Source organism: Ipomoea nil, unplaced genomic scaffold (genome assembly GCF_001879475.1).
Source record: "Ipomoea nil cultivar Tokyo-kokei standard unplaced genomic scaffold, Asagao_1.1 scaffold1421, whole genome shotgun sequence".
Classification (NCBI taxonomy): domain Eukaryota; kingdom Viridiplantae; phylum Streptophyta; class Magnoliopsida; order Solanales; family Convolvulaceae; genus Ipomoea; species Ipomoea nil.
In genome coordinates, this window is record NW_017617849.1 from 7337392 (window position 1) to 7356294 (window position 18903).

Consider the following 18903-nt stretch of genomic DNA (forward strand, 5'->3'; position numbering starts at 1 on the left):
AAGGGGAGACGCGCATTTTTTAATAAAACGACGTCGTTTTGACATCCGTATGCACCATGCATGGTGCATACAGATGCACAGCATAATGATTGTACTTTAGCAGGCTCCCATCGGCCTACCAAGCCCGCGAGTTTGTTGTAATGGGCTAAAAATCTGTATTTAAAACTTAAAATTTGATAAATTTAGACCGTTTTGATATTGTCATTACTTATAAGAACTCTCACATTTAACATTGTAAGAGAATGTTATTTTTAGGTAAATTCTCAACACTAGTGTCTCTTACCCTTTGGTTAACTCCAAAGTGAATATAAATTAAAGTATTTTTTTTAAAGCTTTCTAACTTATATTTATTACAAACAAATGAACAATACTCATATAGATCATCACTACAGACTTTTCTTAATTGAGATAATATATTTGTTGAAAGTTGGGGTTGGGGCCCACCTAAATAAGTATAGGAGCAGTGTAATAAATAAATAAATAAATGAAAGAAAAGATCTTAGATTCTTAGGAATTTGAAACCCACTCTAATAATTGGAGATAAACTCCAAAAAATGGGCACTTATATTTCCTCCATGCATAATGGTAGATATTGACTTGTGCTTCATCTCTTTCTGCTTTAATTTCTTAGTAGCTCATGGAACCTAGTAACCTTAGCTTAGTTCCTACAAAATCTTAATAATATCTTGGTCGGTTTTAGGCTTATGCAAAATGGAGCATGTGTGAATGATTTTTACCATACCTACTTTTATCATCAATTATCGGTTTTCTTCATATCACTCAAATAACAAATGGTGTACAATAAAGTTATAATCTTCTCAACAAATTACTCATATTAACACGTGTCTCTCAACAAATTATTCATATTGATACAGATAATTTAATACCGGCCTGTATCTAATAATAATTTTGAAAATTAAATAAGTTGTGTCACTTTTGTAACGAATTCCTAACCTACTTTAATGCATTTTGAAACTTAAAGTTTGAAGACGTATTAGTCCAAGATCGGTGACCCAATTCTCCATAATTTCCGCAGAACCCTCTCATAATTTTACCAACTGGACTTTTGTAACGTATACTAAACCTCAATATATAATTTTCAAAAGTGTATATTATATTACAAAAATTTTGCTATAAATTATTTTATATATTATCAAGAATGATGTGTCTATTCATGTGGAGGACCAATATCATTGAAAGAGATGAGAAGGCAACCCAAATCAGAGATTAATTGTGATTTGGGAACATCAAGCCACCAACAATTGACTTTTAATACATTAATTTGTCAAAAAATTAATTTACAAAACAGTCCATAGTAACTAAATGAAGGTGTGTGTTTTGGATAAAGTCTACTCAAGTTTATAAAAAAGGCAAAGAAATAAATCAATTTAAATTGATCATAATTAATTGACTCAATGAAGTAGTAACCGTGGAATATATTTTATATTTGTATGGTATTAAAGTATATAAAATTGTGTAAAATTAGAGTAGACAGCATGCATGTCAAGATAGATATGATGATTGAGAAGCTAAGCAATATATTATTATTATTATTATTATTATTATTATTATTATATAAATGATTATAATTTCAACAGTGACGCAGAGAATTATGGGACTTATTAGGTGATAAAAGACGCAACTTTCAGCCAACCCACCGACCAAAAAAAAGCTTCATCTTCAACCCCATCATCTCTTATCTTCCATCATAAAAAGTTAAACTCTTTTTCTCCTTTGAATTGAAACCCACACCCATCTGCTTATCTTACTTTCATTTTAAGTTTTATTCACCCAAACCAAACCTTCCCAGCATTGATTATTGATTTGTTTATGTGTATATACTGCAAATCAAATTATTAGGTGTCTTTTCTCACTTTTTTATATTTTATTTTTCTAAATTAAAAGTAATTAATTACTATTCTTGATATTTAATTATTGTTATCAATATTCTTGAGGAGTTGGGTATATATAAATGGATGGCATAGCTGGCCATACAAGTTGGAATGGTTCCATGTCTTGGTCAGGTTCAGATCACACCACATTTCTTTCTTCTTCCATTGCTAGCTATCTTGATAGTATGGTTTCTATACTAGCTTCTTTCTTTTCTTTAATTTGATTATTCCATTTCTTTCTTGATTCAATCCTTAGCTTCTTGTTTAGCTGTGCAGTGTATTGACTGACTATTGAGTTGTTTCTTTATTCTTGGGATTTTTAAGGAAAAATTCTTGTGCTGTTGAGAGATGGCAGGAAGCTGTTTGGGACATTCCGGTCGTTTGATCAATATGGTATTTGAATTCAACTATGAAATTCGTTTTCTTGCCCACAAAGGCGAAATCCCTCGCCCCAGTGCTCTCATACCCCTTGCCCGACAAGATTTGTGGTGATAGTAAATCATGTTGACTTAGTGACCCATTAAGGTTTTGATGTGTTTTTCTTTTTCATGATATTGATGCAGCAAATGTTGTGTTAGAAGGTGTTTGTGAGAGGGTGATTGTTGGGAATCTGTACAGTGACATTCCCTTGGGACTGTACATAGTTCGTGGAGAAAATGTTGTCTTGATTGGAGAACTGGTAATTTAACTATCTAGTTGTTAGTTTAGAATAAACCGAGATATATATATTAGGTGACATAAAATTCTATATTTGTAGGGATCATCAGAGGAGGAGCTTCCACAGCATATGATTCACGTCTCAGCGACGGAAATCAGGAGGGTAAGGCTTGTGCATGCATGCACAACGCGATACGCGTTTGAGGGATGTGTAGCACTGCTCGATCTTTTGGTTTCACTGATCAATAATTGCTTCGAGTTTTCGTTTTAACTCTAGCTAGTAATTTGTCATCTCCTGCAGGCACAGAGAGCAGAAAAGGAAGCTGCAGATTTGAAGGGAAGCATGAGAAGGAGAATGGAGTTTCTTGATTTTGATTGATGAAGTAATAGTGTCTGTGGCTCTAAGGATTGAGCATATTAGTTGTACAGGAGCAGGGATATGATGTCTAACCTCACCTTCAATGAAGTCCATGTATTTTTTGCTGCCAACCAATCATGGAAGTATGATGATTGCTCTATTGTTCAAACTCCTAACTTGTGATTAATAATGTTTAGTGAGTGTAATAAGATTCCTACCTTGATGTTGCATAGAATTGTTTGACCCTCTGGAAGTCTCACAATTTCTCATCACTTTAAAGTGGTTGGAACCTTGTTTTCTGGTAGTATCTGTTCTATACTTTCCTAAATATTTTCAGTCTAAAAAATCTAAAACCCCACCACCGGAATTCGAACCTATGACCACTCATTTGAAATAGTAGTCAGGATGTCATAACACTAAGCAGAGGTTGGTTTCTGAGCTTGAGAAGGTAATCCAAATTGACAAGACTGCAACACTTTCAAGAAGCAAAATTTTCTGGGCACTAAACCCATCAGGAACTTGATTATTAACCAGCAATCTGGGTAACAAATGAATTTCTGCCTAGTACAGAGATACAACATCTATTTTGATCCTCCCTACATTTTATTGACTGCAAAATCGTTTTTAAGTTGAATTGCAAAAGCTATTCAACCTCGGAAAACACTCTTAATAAGTCCTTGTAATGACCCACCCATTCCTGCACCAACTGCTTCTGCCAAATATTTTGCCTGCAGTAGTTGAAAAATCTTTCTTAAATCAAACTTTCAGAATGGGGGATCTTGTCAAAAGAGCTCTAGGAGCACATGCAGAAGGATTCAAAGAAAAGGAAATGAAAAACCAAAATTGATCAAAAAATAAAATACCACTATATTACCTCCTGTGCAGTCTTCCTCAGGTCAAAAGCATCCTTTATTCGATCATTCAAGAATGCCCATGTATCATGAAAATCTGTAATAAGAAGAATGAGAATAAAAGGGTAAAATTTTAAAGCCAATTTAATACAAGGTCACACCAGCGGCATCAACTAAAACAAGGCTGCATTCATGTGTATCATTGGCAAAATGTTTATTTCCATAATACTAAACAAGGAAGCAATAAAGGAAAGAACATCCGATGTTACAGGTGACCTAGATGTCTCAGAAACATGTCTGCAGAATTATTGGAAATTGTCTTCAACTTGTTGCTAAAAACAGTAGGAAGAACACTTTTTAAGGTTTTCTATGACATAATGGGCATTTTTGGGGCCACTGTACCTAAAGTTTTACTGATCTTATGGCAAGCTGGAATACAAAGAATAGATTATCAACAAACATAAGAGGCAATATCAACAAACCTGGAGAGTGATCAGTCAGCATGTAAAGCTCAGTAGTAGAGTATATTCCGCCAAGCACTGTGCGCTTCACATACCAATCAATATTGCTTGCATCATCACCAGCTGCATGCCAAATCTCATCAACCAACATTGCTCTCTGTTTGAAGCTTGTTGGAATGTTTGCTGGTTGTGCCTATAAAATAAGCGGCGATTATTAAGATCTTTAACAGGTATTTCGCGAGATGTGTGTAAAAGAATACAAACAAATAAAAAAGAATCAACTTTTGTACATAGCACCAGTACACTACAATAGAGTAAATAAAATTGCACCTGTACACTCAGTGCCTGAGCCCATATTGAGATATAAGGAGCTTGCAATTCTAAGCGAATTCTGACAAGTGCTGCAACACGCTCACTTGGTATCATGGTTTTTAAATCCAGTCTTGATTCAATAATATCAATTAGTCTTTCCAAACACTCATCCATAAAAAACTGAAGAGGAAAAAGAATTAATGGGTTAAAAGTTAAGAAAGGCTTAAATAACTCAATTCAACAAGTAATAAAAATATTAGAGCTCAGTTATCAGGAAAACCAGAAGAATAAATTGCAATTCTTGCAAGTGGTAATGAGGTCATGCATGCATAGGGAAGCACTAGAAACACAAAGTGGACAGCGGGAGTTTATGCTAATCTCCCTTGTATATGCTTTGCACTTTGTTTGTTTCTTTGGTGCCTCCAATGGCCCCATCTTATTATGCAAAAGTTCATAAAGAGAGTGAATAACCTCCACCAGAGCAGCTTCTTTCCTAGGAAAAGATCCAACAATTGAAGGAGACAGCCCAACCTCCCTTGCACCTGCAATCATGGCTGCTTCAGTCCATCCCAATTTTATCTGCATTTGTAAAATCAAATCAACCCACTATCAAGTGAAAATGTAACAGTTTTGAATTAAACAAACATGATTAACTTCATAAGCTTATCCAGTGTGCTGGATTTTCAAGGACTACAAGCCTTAGCAGGCTATCTGCAATTCTGCAATTCTGCATTTCCACTATTAGTCTGGTTAGAAACCTATACTCTGCAGTCATATTTTTAATTTTCAATTTTTACATAAAATTTTCCAGAGCACTTGATAATATCATGAATATGATCACCAAACTCCATAGTTATTCAAAGAAGCAAGAGATTAATTGCACGGTGCTACTATTTGTCCTTATCGAAGCATATAAACCCCCATACTTATTGATACTTAGCTACAGCACAACATTCCAGCACGTACATACATCCATATAACACACGATGTAATATTGAAAAGCACATAGACGCGCAGATATATGCGTACCACATGGGGGAGAGAGGCGCTCAGAACACGGGCCTGCTCGTCCTGGTAGTGAGCTCTATGCCTGGTTTTAGTCGTTCCGGAATCCGGCTTCTCCTCCTTTTCGCGGCGGCGATCCCTCTCTTCCTGGCTCCTCGATGATGACGCCGAAGACGGCGGTGCGGAGCCCGAGAGTGTAGGCTTTTGATTCGAAATGGTCTCAGATGCAGCAGAGTTGAAAAACCGCGGCGGTTGGGGCTCTACGAGAACTGGAACGGGAGAGATTTTCAGCTGATCGTTGCATCGGCGCAACGCCGGAAACAACCGCTTCGCCGCCGTTCGGTACATTTTCGGCGATCGTATCTAGTGACGCAGGTAAGTCAGTTATTATACTTGTGGGTATCAATTTTAATTTCTATAAATATCTGGGTTTACCTAAGTATTATATGGAGTAGCATTGTTCAGGGCATTATGGGGAATATTCTAAAATTTGGGCTCGAAATATTAGAGATAACTACAATAATAATTACATTCACCTCCCTCAGATTTTTAACCATTCAAAAAAGTCCCTAAACAATTTTGAACTATTACATTAAAAAGGGAAAAGGGTCAAATAGGCCTTCGAACTTTAGCTTAAAAGTCAATTAGGCCCCTAAACTTTTTAAAGGTGCAATTACACCCATCAACAATTCATTTAGGTGCAATGAAATCCAAAAACAAGTTAATGACCTGCTATAACAGGTCATTAGGGTTCAGGCCACCTTCCGGCGAATTTTTCAACAAAAAAAATGTGACCAGCAACTGACCCAGATTTGTCGAAAATTTCGCCGGTCACTTCTTTTGTCGAAAATTTCACCGGTCACTTTTTTTTTTTTTTTTTGCCGGAAAATTCGTCGGAAGGTGGCCTGAACCCTAATGACCTGTGATAGCAGGTCATTAATTTGTTTTTGGACTTCATTGCACTTAAATGAATTGTTGATGGGTGTAATTGCACCTTTAAAAAATTTAGGGGCCTAATTGACTTTTAAGCTAAAGTTTGAGGGCCTATTTGACCATTTTCCCTTTAAAAAAAGGTAGAACATAATTATGGATTTTATTCTTATCAATATCTTATTGGTTGAGCCTGTCACACAGGATTTTCATATTAAGATATACAAAATATCGTGTATTAATAGATTTTACATGTGCATATCATCTAATAATTAATTAATGGTTGCGAATTTTCCTCGTCATTCAAATAAATTATAAGAAATATCTTGATTCCTTAAGGAAGAGCGTCAAGAACTTGAAAACCATATTAGTTCGTGAAACTTTGCCATCAAATCTGCGCAATAATCAGTCTCGCTAGTTAGTTATTCTCCCCTTTTAAATTTAATTTAGGGAAAATAGCATTTTTTCTCCCTATGTTATATACTTATAGCACTTTTTTTTCTTGAATTATTTAAGTGGCTATTTTTCCCACTGAAATGTTAAATGAACATTTTTACCCTTAAAATATTTTATTTATTTTTCTTCTCCTACAAATTATGACCACAATTCGGTTCAAACCGAACAGACACTATAGCAACTAAATTGAAATATTCCAATTACAATTTAGAATCGAAACCTTATATTTAGAGTTTATTAAAATCACGAACCGGAACGGCCGGTTCATGTTCCGAACTAAAAAAAAATACATTTATTGTTGATTTTAGACTATTTAAAAAATAAAAAAATAAATAAAAATTTTAAAATAAAGACGGTTCAAAATCGCGAACCGGACCTGGAACTGTCGGTTCACGGTTCAGGATCCAATTTTTTCGATTCATAATTTTAATAAATTGAAATCCAAATATTGGGTTCTGGATCTGAGTCATAACCGGAAATTTTCAATTCGATTTCTATAGTGTCCGGTTCAGTTCAAATCGAACTGTGATCATCCCTACGTATAAGCAATAATTTGTTGGAGAAGAAAAATAAATAAAATGTTTTCTTTAAGGGTAGAAATGTCAATTTTATATATCAGGGGGGAGAAACTGCCACTTTTAAAATAATTGAGGGGGCTAATGTGCTTACATGAACAACTCAGGAGAGAAATGTGCTATAACCATATAATTCAGGGGGGAAAAAGTGCCATTTTCCCTTTAATTTATAATATTTACATCTTAATGTGGTGTTACTTGATTAGTCATTTTCATGATATGTCATTACATATTTGATGTTCTTTTTGTAACTGATTTTAGAATAGTTAGCATATAGGTCAATTTTGATTTATTTGACCATTATTAGTTGTTTAAAAATCAATATTACTGTTTGGTTAATTAGTTTTTTTACTCCAAAATGTTAAAATTCAAAAAACTACTTAAAGTTATTTTTTTCAATTAGCTTTCTGAGAAAATAAATTATACCAAACAACCATCAACTAACAGTTAATTACCAAACACTTTTTCACATCAGCTAATGTTATCAACTAGTTATACTCCCTAATTAACCCAATCAGCTAACAGCTAACAGTTATTTACCAAACAGAACTTATGTCTTTTCCAACAAATAAATGCATCAAAATTGAAGTTTTTTGAGGTTATGTTCATGAAGGCTAAACACTTCACACAGTCAAATTGACATATAAAGGAATTAGGTTTAAGTGTTACAGATTTGTTAAAATTCATCATATACAACAGAAACTGTATATGTAAGTGTCAGTTTGGAAGACTGGATTCAATACACTGTAGAGGAAAACAAAGAAAAAAAAAAAGAAAAAAATAATTATGGCATTGGTCATTATACCTATGAATGATGAATGATGGCTGAGAGTTGACAACTTCTTATGTTTGTGTATCATACTAAACCTGCTGATCTAACATAATTTACATATAACCATCGAGTCTGAGTCTCTCTACTATTGGACTTCTTCTATTCTCTTGATGGCTTCCTTCATGCCAATACGGTTAATCAGATCATTCTCTGTGCAGGCAGCTCCAATATACACAAGCTTAAGTGTTGACTGCCTAGTCGGCCGATTAACTATTATTATTATTTTTTTAAATGTATCACTCAAAACGACATCGTTTTGAACGAAATAATCATAAATTTTCAAACTTTATGTATTTTTAGGTTAATATTTAATATTTTAATATTAATTATTAAAGTATTAAACAGTTTATAATTATTAGAACGTCTTAAAAGAATTAAAAAAAAAAAAGTAAACATATCTTTAAAAATAAAAAATACACAGACGACCGAATAGTGCTTAGCGATTTTTTCAACCATATTTTTTTGTGTAATAGTTTATAAATCAGTTCACACCAGATTATCGAAAATTAAATTACACTAAAATGATCTTGAATGTGTGCTCTAGTTGAAACCGCTTTGTGGCCATCACGGGTTAGGAATCGCAATGATATAACCCATTTTATATGTGTCATAACTGATCGGGTCAAACCAGTAAGACCAATAAATAACCTTGTACTTTTCAAGCTTATTTTTCAATTAGGGTCCGTTTGGAAAGCAGGAAAATGACTTCTGAAAAATGAGTCATTTTCTGGAAAACATTTTCCTTTCCTGTGTTTGGCTGCACAATGGAAAACTATCTTTTTGTGTTTGGCTCATTTTCCAAAAAATGTAGAATATAACAATTTTTATTTCAAATTTCATGCAACATAAATTTTGATTGTATTTAATCACAATGTCTTTGCTCTCAATCTATCTTTCTAGTACTCAAACTATTCTCAATCCATATCCTCCTCAAGAAATAAACAATTTAGCATTGAAAATCCCAAAAAAAAAAAAAAAAAAAAAAAAAAACATTGGAAACCAGTACTGGTTTACGAAAACCAGTGAAAAACTGGTTTCAGATGCCGAAACCAGAACTGGTTTCAGATGCCGAAACCAGAACTGGTTTTCGATGCGGAAACCATAACTGGTTTCAGATGCCGAAACCAGAACTGGTTCCCGATGCGGAAACCATAATTGGTTTCCGGCTGAGAAAACCAGTGAAGAATATCACAACTGGTTGATGAAGCTTTTGTGGTTGTAGAATTTTTGGAGGAGGAGGTGTTGGTGGACTTTTCTCTTCTGAATGTTGGGAGGAGGCGGAGGAAGTTGAAGCAGTAAGCAGCGTGAAATTAGAAGATGGATAATGACTTCCCAAAAAAAAGGGAAGTCATTTTCTGAAAACTTTGCCCCATTTTCCTTTGACCACTCAATTTTCTGCCTAGCCAAACATAAAAAAATCCAGAAAATAATTTTCAGAAATCATTTTCGGGATTTCCAAACAGATTAACTTAATTTTCAACCACATGTGATCAAATTTCAAATGACTTATCTTAAATAGTAAAATTGTTATTTTTCATTACTTTTTTTTTTGTTTCTTAAACTTTTTGAGGAGGGTGACTAAAAACGACAAATTTACTCTTCAAAATAAGTCATTTGTTTGAATTTTAGTCATTAGTAACTAAAAATTAGGTCGAGAATGACCAAATATGATAAGTATTTAAAATTATGAAATGAAATTAAATATAAAAAAAATAATCAAATATCAAATATGAAAATTGTCTCATAATCGTGAGATTAAAAATGAAAAAACTCCAAATTTATTTTATAGAGATGGCTCTTGAATGACTATCCAGAATATGAGACCTCAATTTGATAAATATTATTGGAGTAATTCATATAAATTAAGAGTTAATTTCAGCAATCGTCCTCCGATTATGTTGATTTTTCATAATTAGTACTCGACTTTTAATTTGGACAATTTAGACACTTGACTTTCGAAATATTTCCAATGTTGGTCCTTCCGTCAGTTGAAGGTTAACTGGACGTTAGTTTGAGGGGTAAAGTATTCATTTCACAATTAATTTTTATTTTTACAATTAATTTTTATTTTTAAAGTAATTTTATTCTTTGCTTTTTCTTCTTCTTCTTTGGCATCATCATCACCAAGTCCTTGAGATTCTTTCCCTGCCATTTTGCGGATGTTGATGAGTTCGCTGTCATTCTTTCCCTACCATTTTTTTTCTTCAGTTCTTGAATCTTGTTCTGGTTGTTCAATATGGGTTTGAAGGGATTTGTTGAGGGAGGGATTGCTTCCATTATTGCCGGGTGAAAATGCAGCTCCAGGGCGAATCTGCGACGATGGTTCAGACCCGTGATTTTCACACCACTGCTACCCATTCTGGTCATATTCCTATTCCTCTGTCGCCGTGCTTGGGACCCATTGCGGTGGGTGTGAGGATCATTCGACCGGTGATCGATTTTCAAGAAGCTAAAGAGGCCACTTCGGCAGTGCGCCTACTCTCCAGGAAGCTAAAGAGGCCACTTCTGAACTCAAAGAAGCCATTGAGAAGTAACATACTTTACATTTTCATATATATATTATTTTCCCTCATTTAATTATAAATATTTTTTTATGCATTATTATGTAATGAGTAAGAGCAATCTCGCTTAAAGATACAATTTTTACATGATCACAATCTCATGTTCGTTTATCTCTTGAAATCTTTCTTTGTTTACAGGCTTCATGTGATGTTTTCTGTGAGTTTATGTTTTACCTATGAACTGAAACTTGCATATTCCTTACACATTTTTGTTGTTATGATGTCAATAACACAGATTGGAACAGTTAATAGAAACATACACTCTTACAGTCTTACATGAAGGTGGAGCGGGGATGGCGTCGAGATAAGCCTGCATTTCGAACCAGATTTGCAGATTTCTTCAAGAAATAGCAACCTGGATGTGATGGCTGTTTTCCGGCGTGTCTACAACCGTCCTCCACCAGACGCTCTATTCGACCGAGCTGTACGACATGATGAAGCAGAAGTGGAGTGACCCGAAAACGAATAACATGGGTTACATGGCAATGTCTAAGAAAATTGGGGTTGGGCTTATCACCGGTGGGATCGGAGCTGCCGTGGGGAACCCCGCAGACGTGCCGGTGGCATCGAATCAAATGGACGTGCTGAAAACGAGGATGATGAACATGAAGGTGGAGCCGGGGATGGCGTCGCCGTACACCGTCACCCTTGACTGTGCCTTGAAGACGATCAAAGCAAAGGGCCCCATGGCTCTTTACAAGGGCTCTTCATCCCCACCATTTCAAGCCAGGGACCCTTCACTGTGGTGCTCTTTGTGACATTGGAACAAGTCCGCAAACTTCTCAAGGACTTCTGATTCCGGTAATGATGATGCCGAAGAAGAAGAAGAAGAAGAAGAAAAAGCAAAGAATAAAATTACTTTAAAAATAATAATAATTGTGGAATGACTACTTTACCCCTCAAACTAACATCCACTTAACCTTCAACCGACGGAAGGACCAACATTGGAAAGATTTCGAAAGTCAAGTGTCTAAATCGTCTAAATTAAAAATCGGGGACCAATTGTGGAAAATCAACATAGTCGAAGGACCATTACTGGAATTAATTCTATAAATTAATTATAGACTATTTTTGTTTTTGAAGCAAAAATCAAATTATACAAATTCAATTAGAATCGAATTCGAATTACTCTTACGAATATTGCTATGAAGTTAGCAGTTCGTAAAGGGATTAACTGCTCACCAAATCCAAATCACCGTAAAGCCCAAGCTATTGGCTTGTAGCTTGTTGCTGGGTTTGATTTGATTAGACCAAAAATAGAAAGAACCAAGAATTTGATTATGATTTATGGACTTATGGTTATGGATCTGGAGCCATCAAATCAAAATCCATTTTCGGTTTTGTACTGCCTCTAATCTTCTGCATCTCCTTCATTCCTTTGAACCTACTCTTCCTCGTCTTCTCTGTTACCCCATCGCCGTTTTCCTCACCAACTTACTGCTTCTGACCTCTACACTTGACCTTCCATTTCCCCACACTCATCTTTAAGCTCATCGTTGCCCTCACTATAGATTAATCCATGTGCTCGGAGATAAGCGCTTTGTTCTCGGCAGCACCCAGCTGACGGCATCGCTGAATCGCGTCGCGGAGAGATGGTGGAGACGCTGGCGACGACGTCGTTTCCGGGGCGGTGGCGCCGCGGGATCCCTACGTTCTTCTCCGCCCACAAAACCCTTCTCGCTCTTCTCTGGATCGCCTTCTGCTTCACTGTGTTTTTCTGGCAGTGGGATAGTGCTGATAGAATCTTGCTTTTCACGCGGGCCTTCCCCGTGAGGCAGCTGCCCAGGCTCCGGCCTGTGGCGTTTAACTTGACGGACTTTGGGGGGATCGGGGATGGGGTTACGCTCAATACGGCGGCGTTTAATAGGGCTATTCTCGCTATCTCCAAGCTCGATAAGAAGGGTGGTGGACAGCTTAATGTGCCTCCTGGGTTTTGGCTTACCGCTCCGTTTAATCTCACCAGCCATATGACTCTCTTCCTGGCCGAGGGTGCTGTTATACTTGGCATTGATGTGAGTATCCATTTTTCTTAGAGATTTATGCTCATTTTACTTATTATAGATAGATTCCAACATAAAGATTTATATTTATTCCCTTGATTTGAGAATGATGGACTGCATTAGTGTATTTCAAGTCCCCAATGAGCAGTATGAGTCATTTATCAGCTAAAATTTGAAATTTATTGCTCATTGTATGTGGACTTTTAGCATTTCCTTGGATGTGTTATGGATGGATGAAGGCTGTGTTGGCCTAAAACCTGTTTATAGACTTAAACACTATTTGATCTGTTTTGATAAGGTAAGTGGATTGTTGTCTTGACTCTTGGGACTTTGATTTGTGAAGTTAAATGAGGAAGCTACTGGATTTCCATTTCTAGTTGTTTATGTGGATATTGGTGCATTATTTTCTTTTTCTTTTCATGTTTTTACTGAATCCCACATCGGACTACCAGACTATGTTTTAGTGACCAAATTCTATAACTTGATACAATTGTTCTTCCCAACTAGGTGGTATTGATATTTGCAAGATCTAGATCTAGTAAAACGTTAAGAGTGTAGAAGCACAACGCTGGATGATTTAACAAAGATATGTGCTATATGGGGGAAGGATTTAAGAGTAATTTATGAAGTCTTCTTTTGAAATTCAATTAGGGGGATGCTTAGACACTTGTAAACATGCAGATAATGGCTCAAGTTTACAACTTCAGTAGCCAATTTGTTATCCATTTTGGGGATACTTAATTTAAGATCTCTGAAGTCTGAACGACCTATCATGGATCAATACTATAATTTCTGTCAAGTTAGAGGCCCTCTAACTTGTGCTGGGACTTTGGGAATTTGGAAATTAGTTATAGTTTGTTGGACTTGTCTCACGAGTAAGAAGAGAGCTTGATTGAATGCTAGTGGTAACTCACTTGTCAAAAGCAACCGATTGTGCTCCACTTCAGCAAAGTGCTGAAATGTACTAAAGTGGACCGAAGCGAGCAACATGAAAAGCGCAACCCTAACCACGGTTTTGAATATTAGGTGAGAACAACACAGTCAACAGATGAAATTGAGGGTTAAAACACCTTAGCTGCAATGACACAGTAAAGCTCAGGAATGACCTCCAATTAAACTTTTTGGCTGCTAAACATGTTCACAGTTTGGCTGAACCGCCTCATCCTTCACTGATCTCTCAATTATGCTTTTCTTCTTCTTTTCCTGAATCACTTATTACTCCCCTTTTTTGGTGGGCGGGGGAAGAAGAAGCCAATGCCAGTGGGGGAAGAAGAAGATGATAATAATGCCATCTCAACTCTTCCTCTTTAAGCATGCTTTCTCTCATATACTCCTCTCTCTCTCTCTCTGGGCACTAATCAGAGACCTTCTAATCCTTTTTTTCCTAAAAGTAAATCTTAATTAATAAATACTCTATATTTTTAATTTGTGTTTAGATAATGTGTTCAAAAGGGAAAGGAATAGTTGGAGCATATAAACGTATTAATAAGAATGAAGAGAAAGATGATGAAGATGATGAAATTTATTTTAAGAAATTTTCCAATAATATTAATGATTGAAAAGGTAATATGTTTATACTTTATATTACTATAAAATGATGATATTACTTGTACTATTTGTCTTAGAAATTGCCGTACAAACCAGTTACATGTTATATTGAATCATAAAATTTGATGTTTGCATCACTTCTCATTCAGAGGTGACAACTTCACTTTGTGCTTTAAAGCACGGCAAAGCATCGTCTCTCTGCTGCACTTTTCACATTAAAAACTGAGTGGTAAACAATTCTGAAGCTTCTAGGTAAAGTTCCTCTGTTTCTTCTTTTACCTTCATCTTCTCAAACCATTCTCTCTCCATACTATTGGAACCAATTCAGGAAGTGTTGTCTTTGAAGGGTTTAAAGTGCATGGTCTCCTTTGTTTGACTACAAGCCAAACCATCAGAGTTTTCTGTTTGACAATCTTACATTAATTGCTTGTTTGGTTCAAGGTCATCTAGTGAAGGAATTAATAATAGCTCTTCACTATTTTATCATTAAGATTGTAATATAATCCATCCTCTTCAACTTTATCCCAACTTCTAGGAGTAACCGAGTAGGTGGGGGGGGAGGAATAGTTAATTGTTTTCTGTAGTGGAATAGGACCAGAAATGTTTCTTTCTAAAACTGGAGTCGATACTATTAAATAAGTAATAATAGAACTTTCTATTTAATTTTACAACGGAAGTGTACCAAGAATTGGTATTTGTAATACTATTATTTGCTGTGTTTAGGGGAGATGGTATCTTCTTTTCATTAATTGTCATTATAATGCATTCATTGTAATCTCCAAGTCCCATGGCCTTTGGAGAAGGATTACCCAATAATCAGAATGGCTGGAGAGATTTACAGTCCATTTTGGAGTCACAGCTTTTCTGATAACTAAGTCCATCCTTATTATTGTACTCAACAGGATGAGAAGTACTGGCCTCTCATGCCTCCATTGCCTTCCTATGGGTATGGGAGAGAGCATCCTGGACCACGCTATGGAAGTCTAATCCATGGTCAACATCTCAAAGATGTTGTAATAACAGGTCAGATTTTGTCACTGAATCCTTCTGTGGAACTTTCTCAGTCACTTTCTAGCATGTTATAATTCTGGCAAAGTAACATTCCCCAAATTCTTAATCTTGCATTTTCACTTTGTATTCATTATTTTTTAAGATCAGAGATGAATTTCATATTTGTTTTCCACTTTCCTTGGAGTTGTTTAACAAATTAATATTTATTTTAATCATGAGTGTTAGTTAATCTTGAAGACATAATTGATAATTGATCGAGTAGCAGTTCTCCTCAGCTGCCTCCGCCCCAGGAAATCCTGAATGACGCACTTTGATAATTCATGATAATCCTTCAAACAAATGCAAACTTACTGCAAACTTTAAGAGTTTTTGGCAAATAAAAATTATATTTGCTTTGTTGGCTTGCTTCATAAATAGACTGTCTCCAGTAGAAGAAGACGGATTGTCAAGAGAGTAAAGGCTAGTTAAATTTCTGTTGCTTTGCAACTGGTCACCGACCTGTTTTGATTCATATACACCTCTTGTGATAACAGGTCACAATGGTACCATAAATGGGCAGGGTCAAACATGGTGGAAGAAGTATCGGCAGAAGCTTCTTAACTACACCAGGGGACCGCTTGTACAGATAATGTGGTCTAGTGATATTCTGGTCTATAACGTAACATTGCGTGATTCTCCCTTTTGGACCTTCCATCCTTATGATTGCAAGAACGTTATAGTCCGAGATGTGACAATCCTAGCACCCGTTCATGAGGCTCCAAATACTGATGGCATAGATCCTGGTGAGTGTTTATACTGTTGTCTATATTTTAAGCTATGATTATTTCAATATTAAACATGAATTCCAGAATTCAAAGTATTTCAGGAAAAAAAGCTCATTTTCAAGAAGTTCCGCTCCAGGCTTCAATGGCTCAATCTAGGCCAAACATGTTCCTAAAGATCATCTTTTTTTTGAAAACTAAAGATCATTTTTATTTCTTGTTTCTCTAGTTAAATTAACAGTTTTAACTTTCGGGTGAGTTATATCATGTGGTTGTGTTGGAAGAAGAAACCAAGCAAATCCACTATCCTGTTGGGCCGGGGTGTGAAGGCCCTGGGGCGAGGAAATTTGGCCTTTTGCGGGCAAGAAACCAAGCAACAATATATTTTGGAGCTGACATGTCTAACCGGACATTGTCAACCTTATATCCTTTCTCTGTTAATTTGTTAACACAAGATTATTGATTTTCTGCTGCTTACATTTGAACTTATAGAAACTTTTCTATTTAGAAATTATTTGTTTCTATGGAGTTTTGTCGATATATAAGCTGCTAATACGGTTGTCATCAACTAAATAGATTCATGTGAAGATATGCTGATTGAAAACTGTTACATAAGTGTTGGTGATGATGGCATTGCAATAAAGAGCGGTTGGGACCAATATGGGATAGCATACGGACGGCCTTCCAAAAATATACTCATACGGAACCTTGTAGTTCGTTCCATGGTCAGGTGAGCGCTTCATTCCCGATTGTTCTGTTTCAATTAGCTTTTTGAGAAAAGAAATTATACCAAACAGCTATCAGCTAACAGCTAATTTACCAAACACTTTTCTACTATCAGCTAATGTTATCAACTATTTATACCCTTTAATTAACACAAGCAGCTATCAGCTAACAACTATCAGCTAACAGCCATTTTACCAAACAGGGCCAATATCTTTCTACTTGTGGCCAATTACATAGGTGGATACCACTTTTCCTATGGAAAAATGTTGCAATTTTAACCTAACTACACTGAACTATACATGACAGCGCTGGTGTATCAATAGGAAGTGAGATGTCTGGTGGAGTATCAAACATTACTGTTGAGAACGTCCACGTGTGGAGCTCAAGGCGTGCGGTTCGCATCAAGACAGCCCCGGGGAGAGGAGGATACGTTAGAGATGTAACATACCGCAATCTAACCTTTGAAGATGTCCGGGTTGGAATTGTCATCAAGACGGATTACAATGAACACCCAGATGGCCAATTTGATCCAAAAGCTGTCCCCATACTCGAGGACATAAGCTACACGTCGATCCATGGGGAGGGAGTACGAGTGCCTGTTCGTCTCCAGGGCAGTGAAGAAATCCCGGTGTGGAATGTCACTTTCCAAGACATGTCAGTGGGGATAACGTACAAGAAGAAGCACATATTCCAGTGCGCATATGTTCAAGGGCGCGTTATAGGTACCGTCTTCCCTGCACCCTGTGAGAACCTCGATTTATACGACGAACAAGGACACTTGATCAAACAATCTGATGCCCAGAATGCATCAGACATAGATTATAGCTTTTGAGTATCTCAGTTTCCCAGTTGCCTTTTTTGTTTTTATGACCTTTTCTCCCTTTAAAGTTACTTCTCAGCTTTCATTCTTTCCATGTACAGCTAAATTTCAGCTAATGTATTCAAAACATTTCCACACATTCTATGAAACGATATATATATAGTGTTCTTGACTTATAATACTCCTTCAATTTGCAAAGATGATAAAGTTCAACCGATTAAAGATTTTCTTAGTTTAGATTAAAAGAGAGCTATTGAGTTTACTTAAACACACCATCGGGTAGTGACGGCAAGTTCTGAGTTTTCTTCGTCACTAGGGAAAGGGTTATCTAATAGCTTGCTCAAACATCTTGGTCATGCACAATTCTTGGTTAAATCACACCTATTATTGTTTGTTCATAAGAAAGAAATATGAAAAATATCTGCTATCTTTATGTGTAAAAAAGAGATTTTTATAAGATGGTATGTAACCTTATTTTGTTTTGAAACATGTTGTGCAATCAAATTGAATAGTAATAATTAAATATAATTTTAAGGACAGGGTGTAATTAGGTAAGACAAATGGTGTAATTGAGATTGGGTTTTTTGAATAATTATTGTTGCACCCCACTAATCCCAACCACTTCAAATAAATTAATAGATTTTGAATTAGTGTACAAGGCGGTCAATAGTGGAAAGCCAACAACAATTCCTTAATTATTTATTTCTAGCATTCAACACGTGCTTTGACTCCCAATTACTATTATGTCCCGCTTTATTTTATTATTATTATTTTTTTTTTTTGGCATAAAAATCAAATCTCAAGTTGCGTGTGGGTCCTACCTTGAGCTAACCTCATCCTTGGTGGATTATATTATTTGCTTCAATTCATTTTAACTGATCCATTCACAATAGTGTCAATTACATGCGCGCACACATATATATAACTCAAAAATACTAGATGTCGTCTCAAGACTATACTCTTAATTTTTACTTCATTTATGTTCAAATTTAATTAAAAAAAAAAAAAAAAGATAAACATCATATTCCCCTACTAAATTAAGCAATCAAGGCATGTCATGTCATAAGGAGTGCAAATGAAAGTTTAATTTGAGATTACATGTAGAATTACCTTATATAAACTATGTTTTCAGCTTCTCTATATTATA

General features: G+C 35.8%; 3 protein-coding genes across 6 annotated transcripts; 2 read left to right on the forward strand and 1 right to left on the reverse strand.

Moving 5' to 3' along the window:
• The first annotated feature begins 1672 nt into the window (after window positions 1-1672).
• On the forward strand, window positions 1673-14904 carry LOC109188150 (sm-like protein LSM1B). 4 transcript variants are annotated; one of them, XM_019338699.1, is made up of 7 exons: window positions 1677-2075; window positions 2217-2285; window positions 2456-2571; window positions 2650-2712; window positions 2851-2932; window positions 4840-4849; window positions 14894-14904. In XM_019338699.1, exons 1-5 carry the CDS (start codon window positions 1973-1975, stop codon window positions 2926-2928), a joined length of 429 nt encoding a protein of 142 aa, XP_019194244.1. In that variant the 5' UTR covers window positions 1677-1972; the 3' UTR covers window positions 2929-2932; window positions 4840-4849; window positions 14894-14904. The 4 variants fall into 4 exon arrangements, with proteins under 4 accessions (XP_019194246.1, XP_019194244.1, XP_019194245.1 ...); XM_019338700.1 differs by lacking the exons at window positions 4840-4849; window positions 14894-14904 and having other exon boundaries at window positions 1677-2024; window positions 2851-3179; XM_019338698.1 differs by lacking the exons at window positions 4840-4849; window positions 14894-14904 and having other exon boundaries at window positions 1678-2075; window positions 2851-3179.
• On the reverse strand, window positions 3392-5911 carry LOC109188149 (ubiquinone biosynthesis protein COQ9, mitochondrial-like). Its single transcript, XM_019338697.1, has 6 exons — window positions 5561-5911; window positions 5003-5110; window positions 4550-4711; window positions 4241-4412; window positions 3782-3855; window positions 3392-3635 (listed from the first exon to the last, which is right to left on the reverse strand). The coding sequence occupies exons 1-6, from the start codon at window positions 5882-5884 to the stop codon at window positions 3555-3557; spliced, it is 921 nt and encodes a 306-aa protein (XP_019194242.1). The 5' UTR covers window positions 5885-5911; the 3' UTR covers window positions 3392-3554.
• Window positions 12021-17932, forward strand: LOC109188148 (probable polygalacturonase). Its single transcript, XM_019338696.1, has 5 exons — window positions 12021-12902; window positions 15341-15461; window positions 15983-16231; window positions 16787-16940; window positions 17243-17932. Exons 1-5 carry the CDS (start codon window positions 12483-12485, stop codon window positions 17766-17768), a joined length of 1470 nt encoding a protein of 489 aa, XP_019194241.1. The 5' UTR covers window positions 12021-12482; the 3' UTR covers window positions 17769-17932.
• Window positions 17933-18903: the final 971 nt, after the last annotated feature.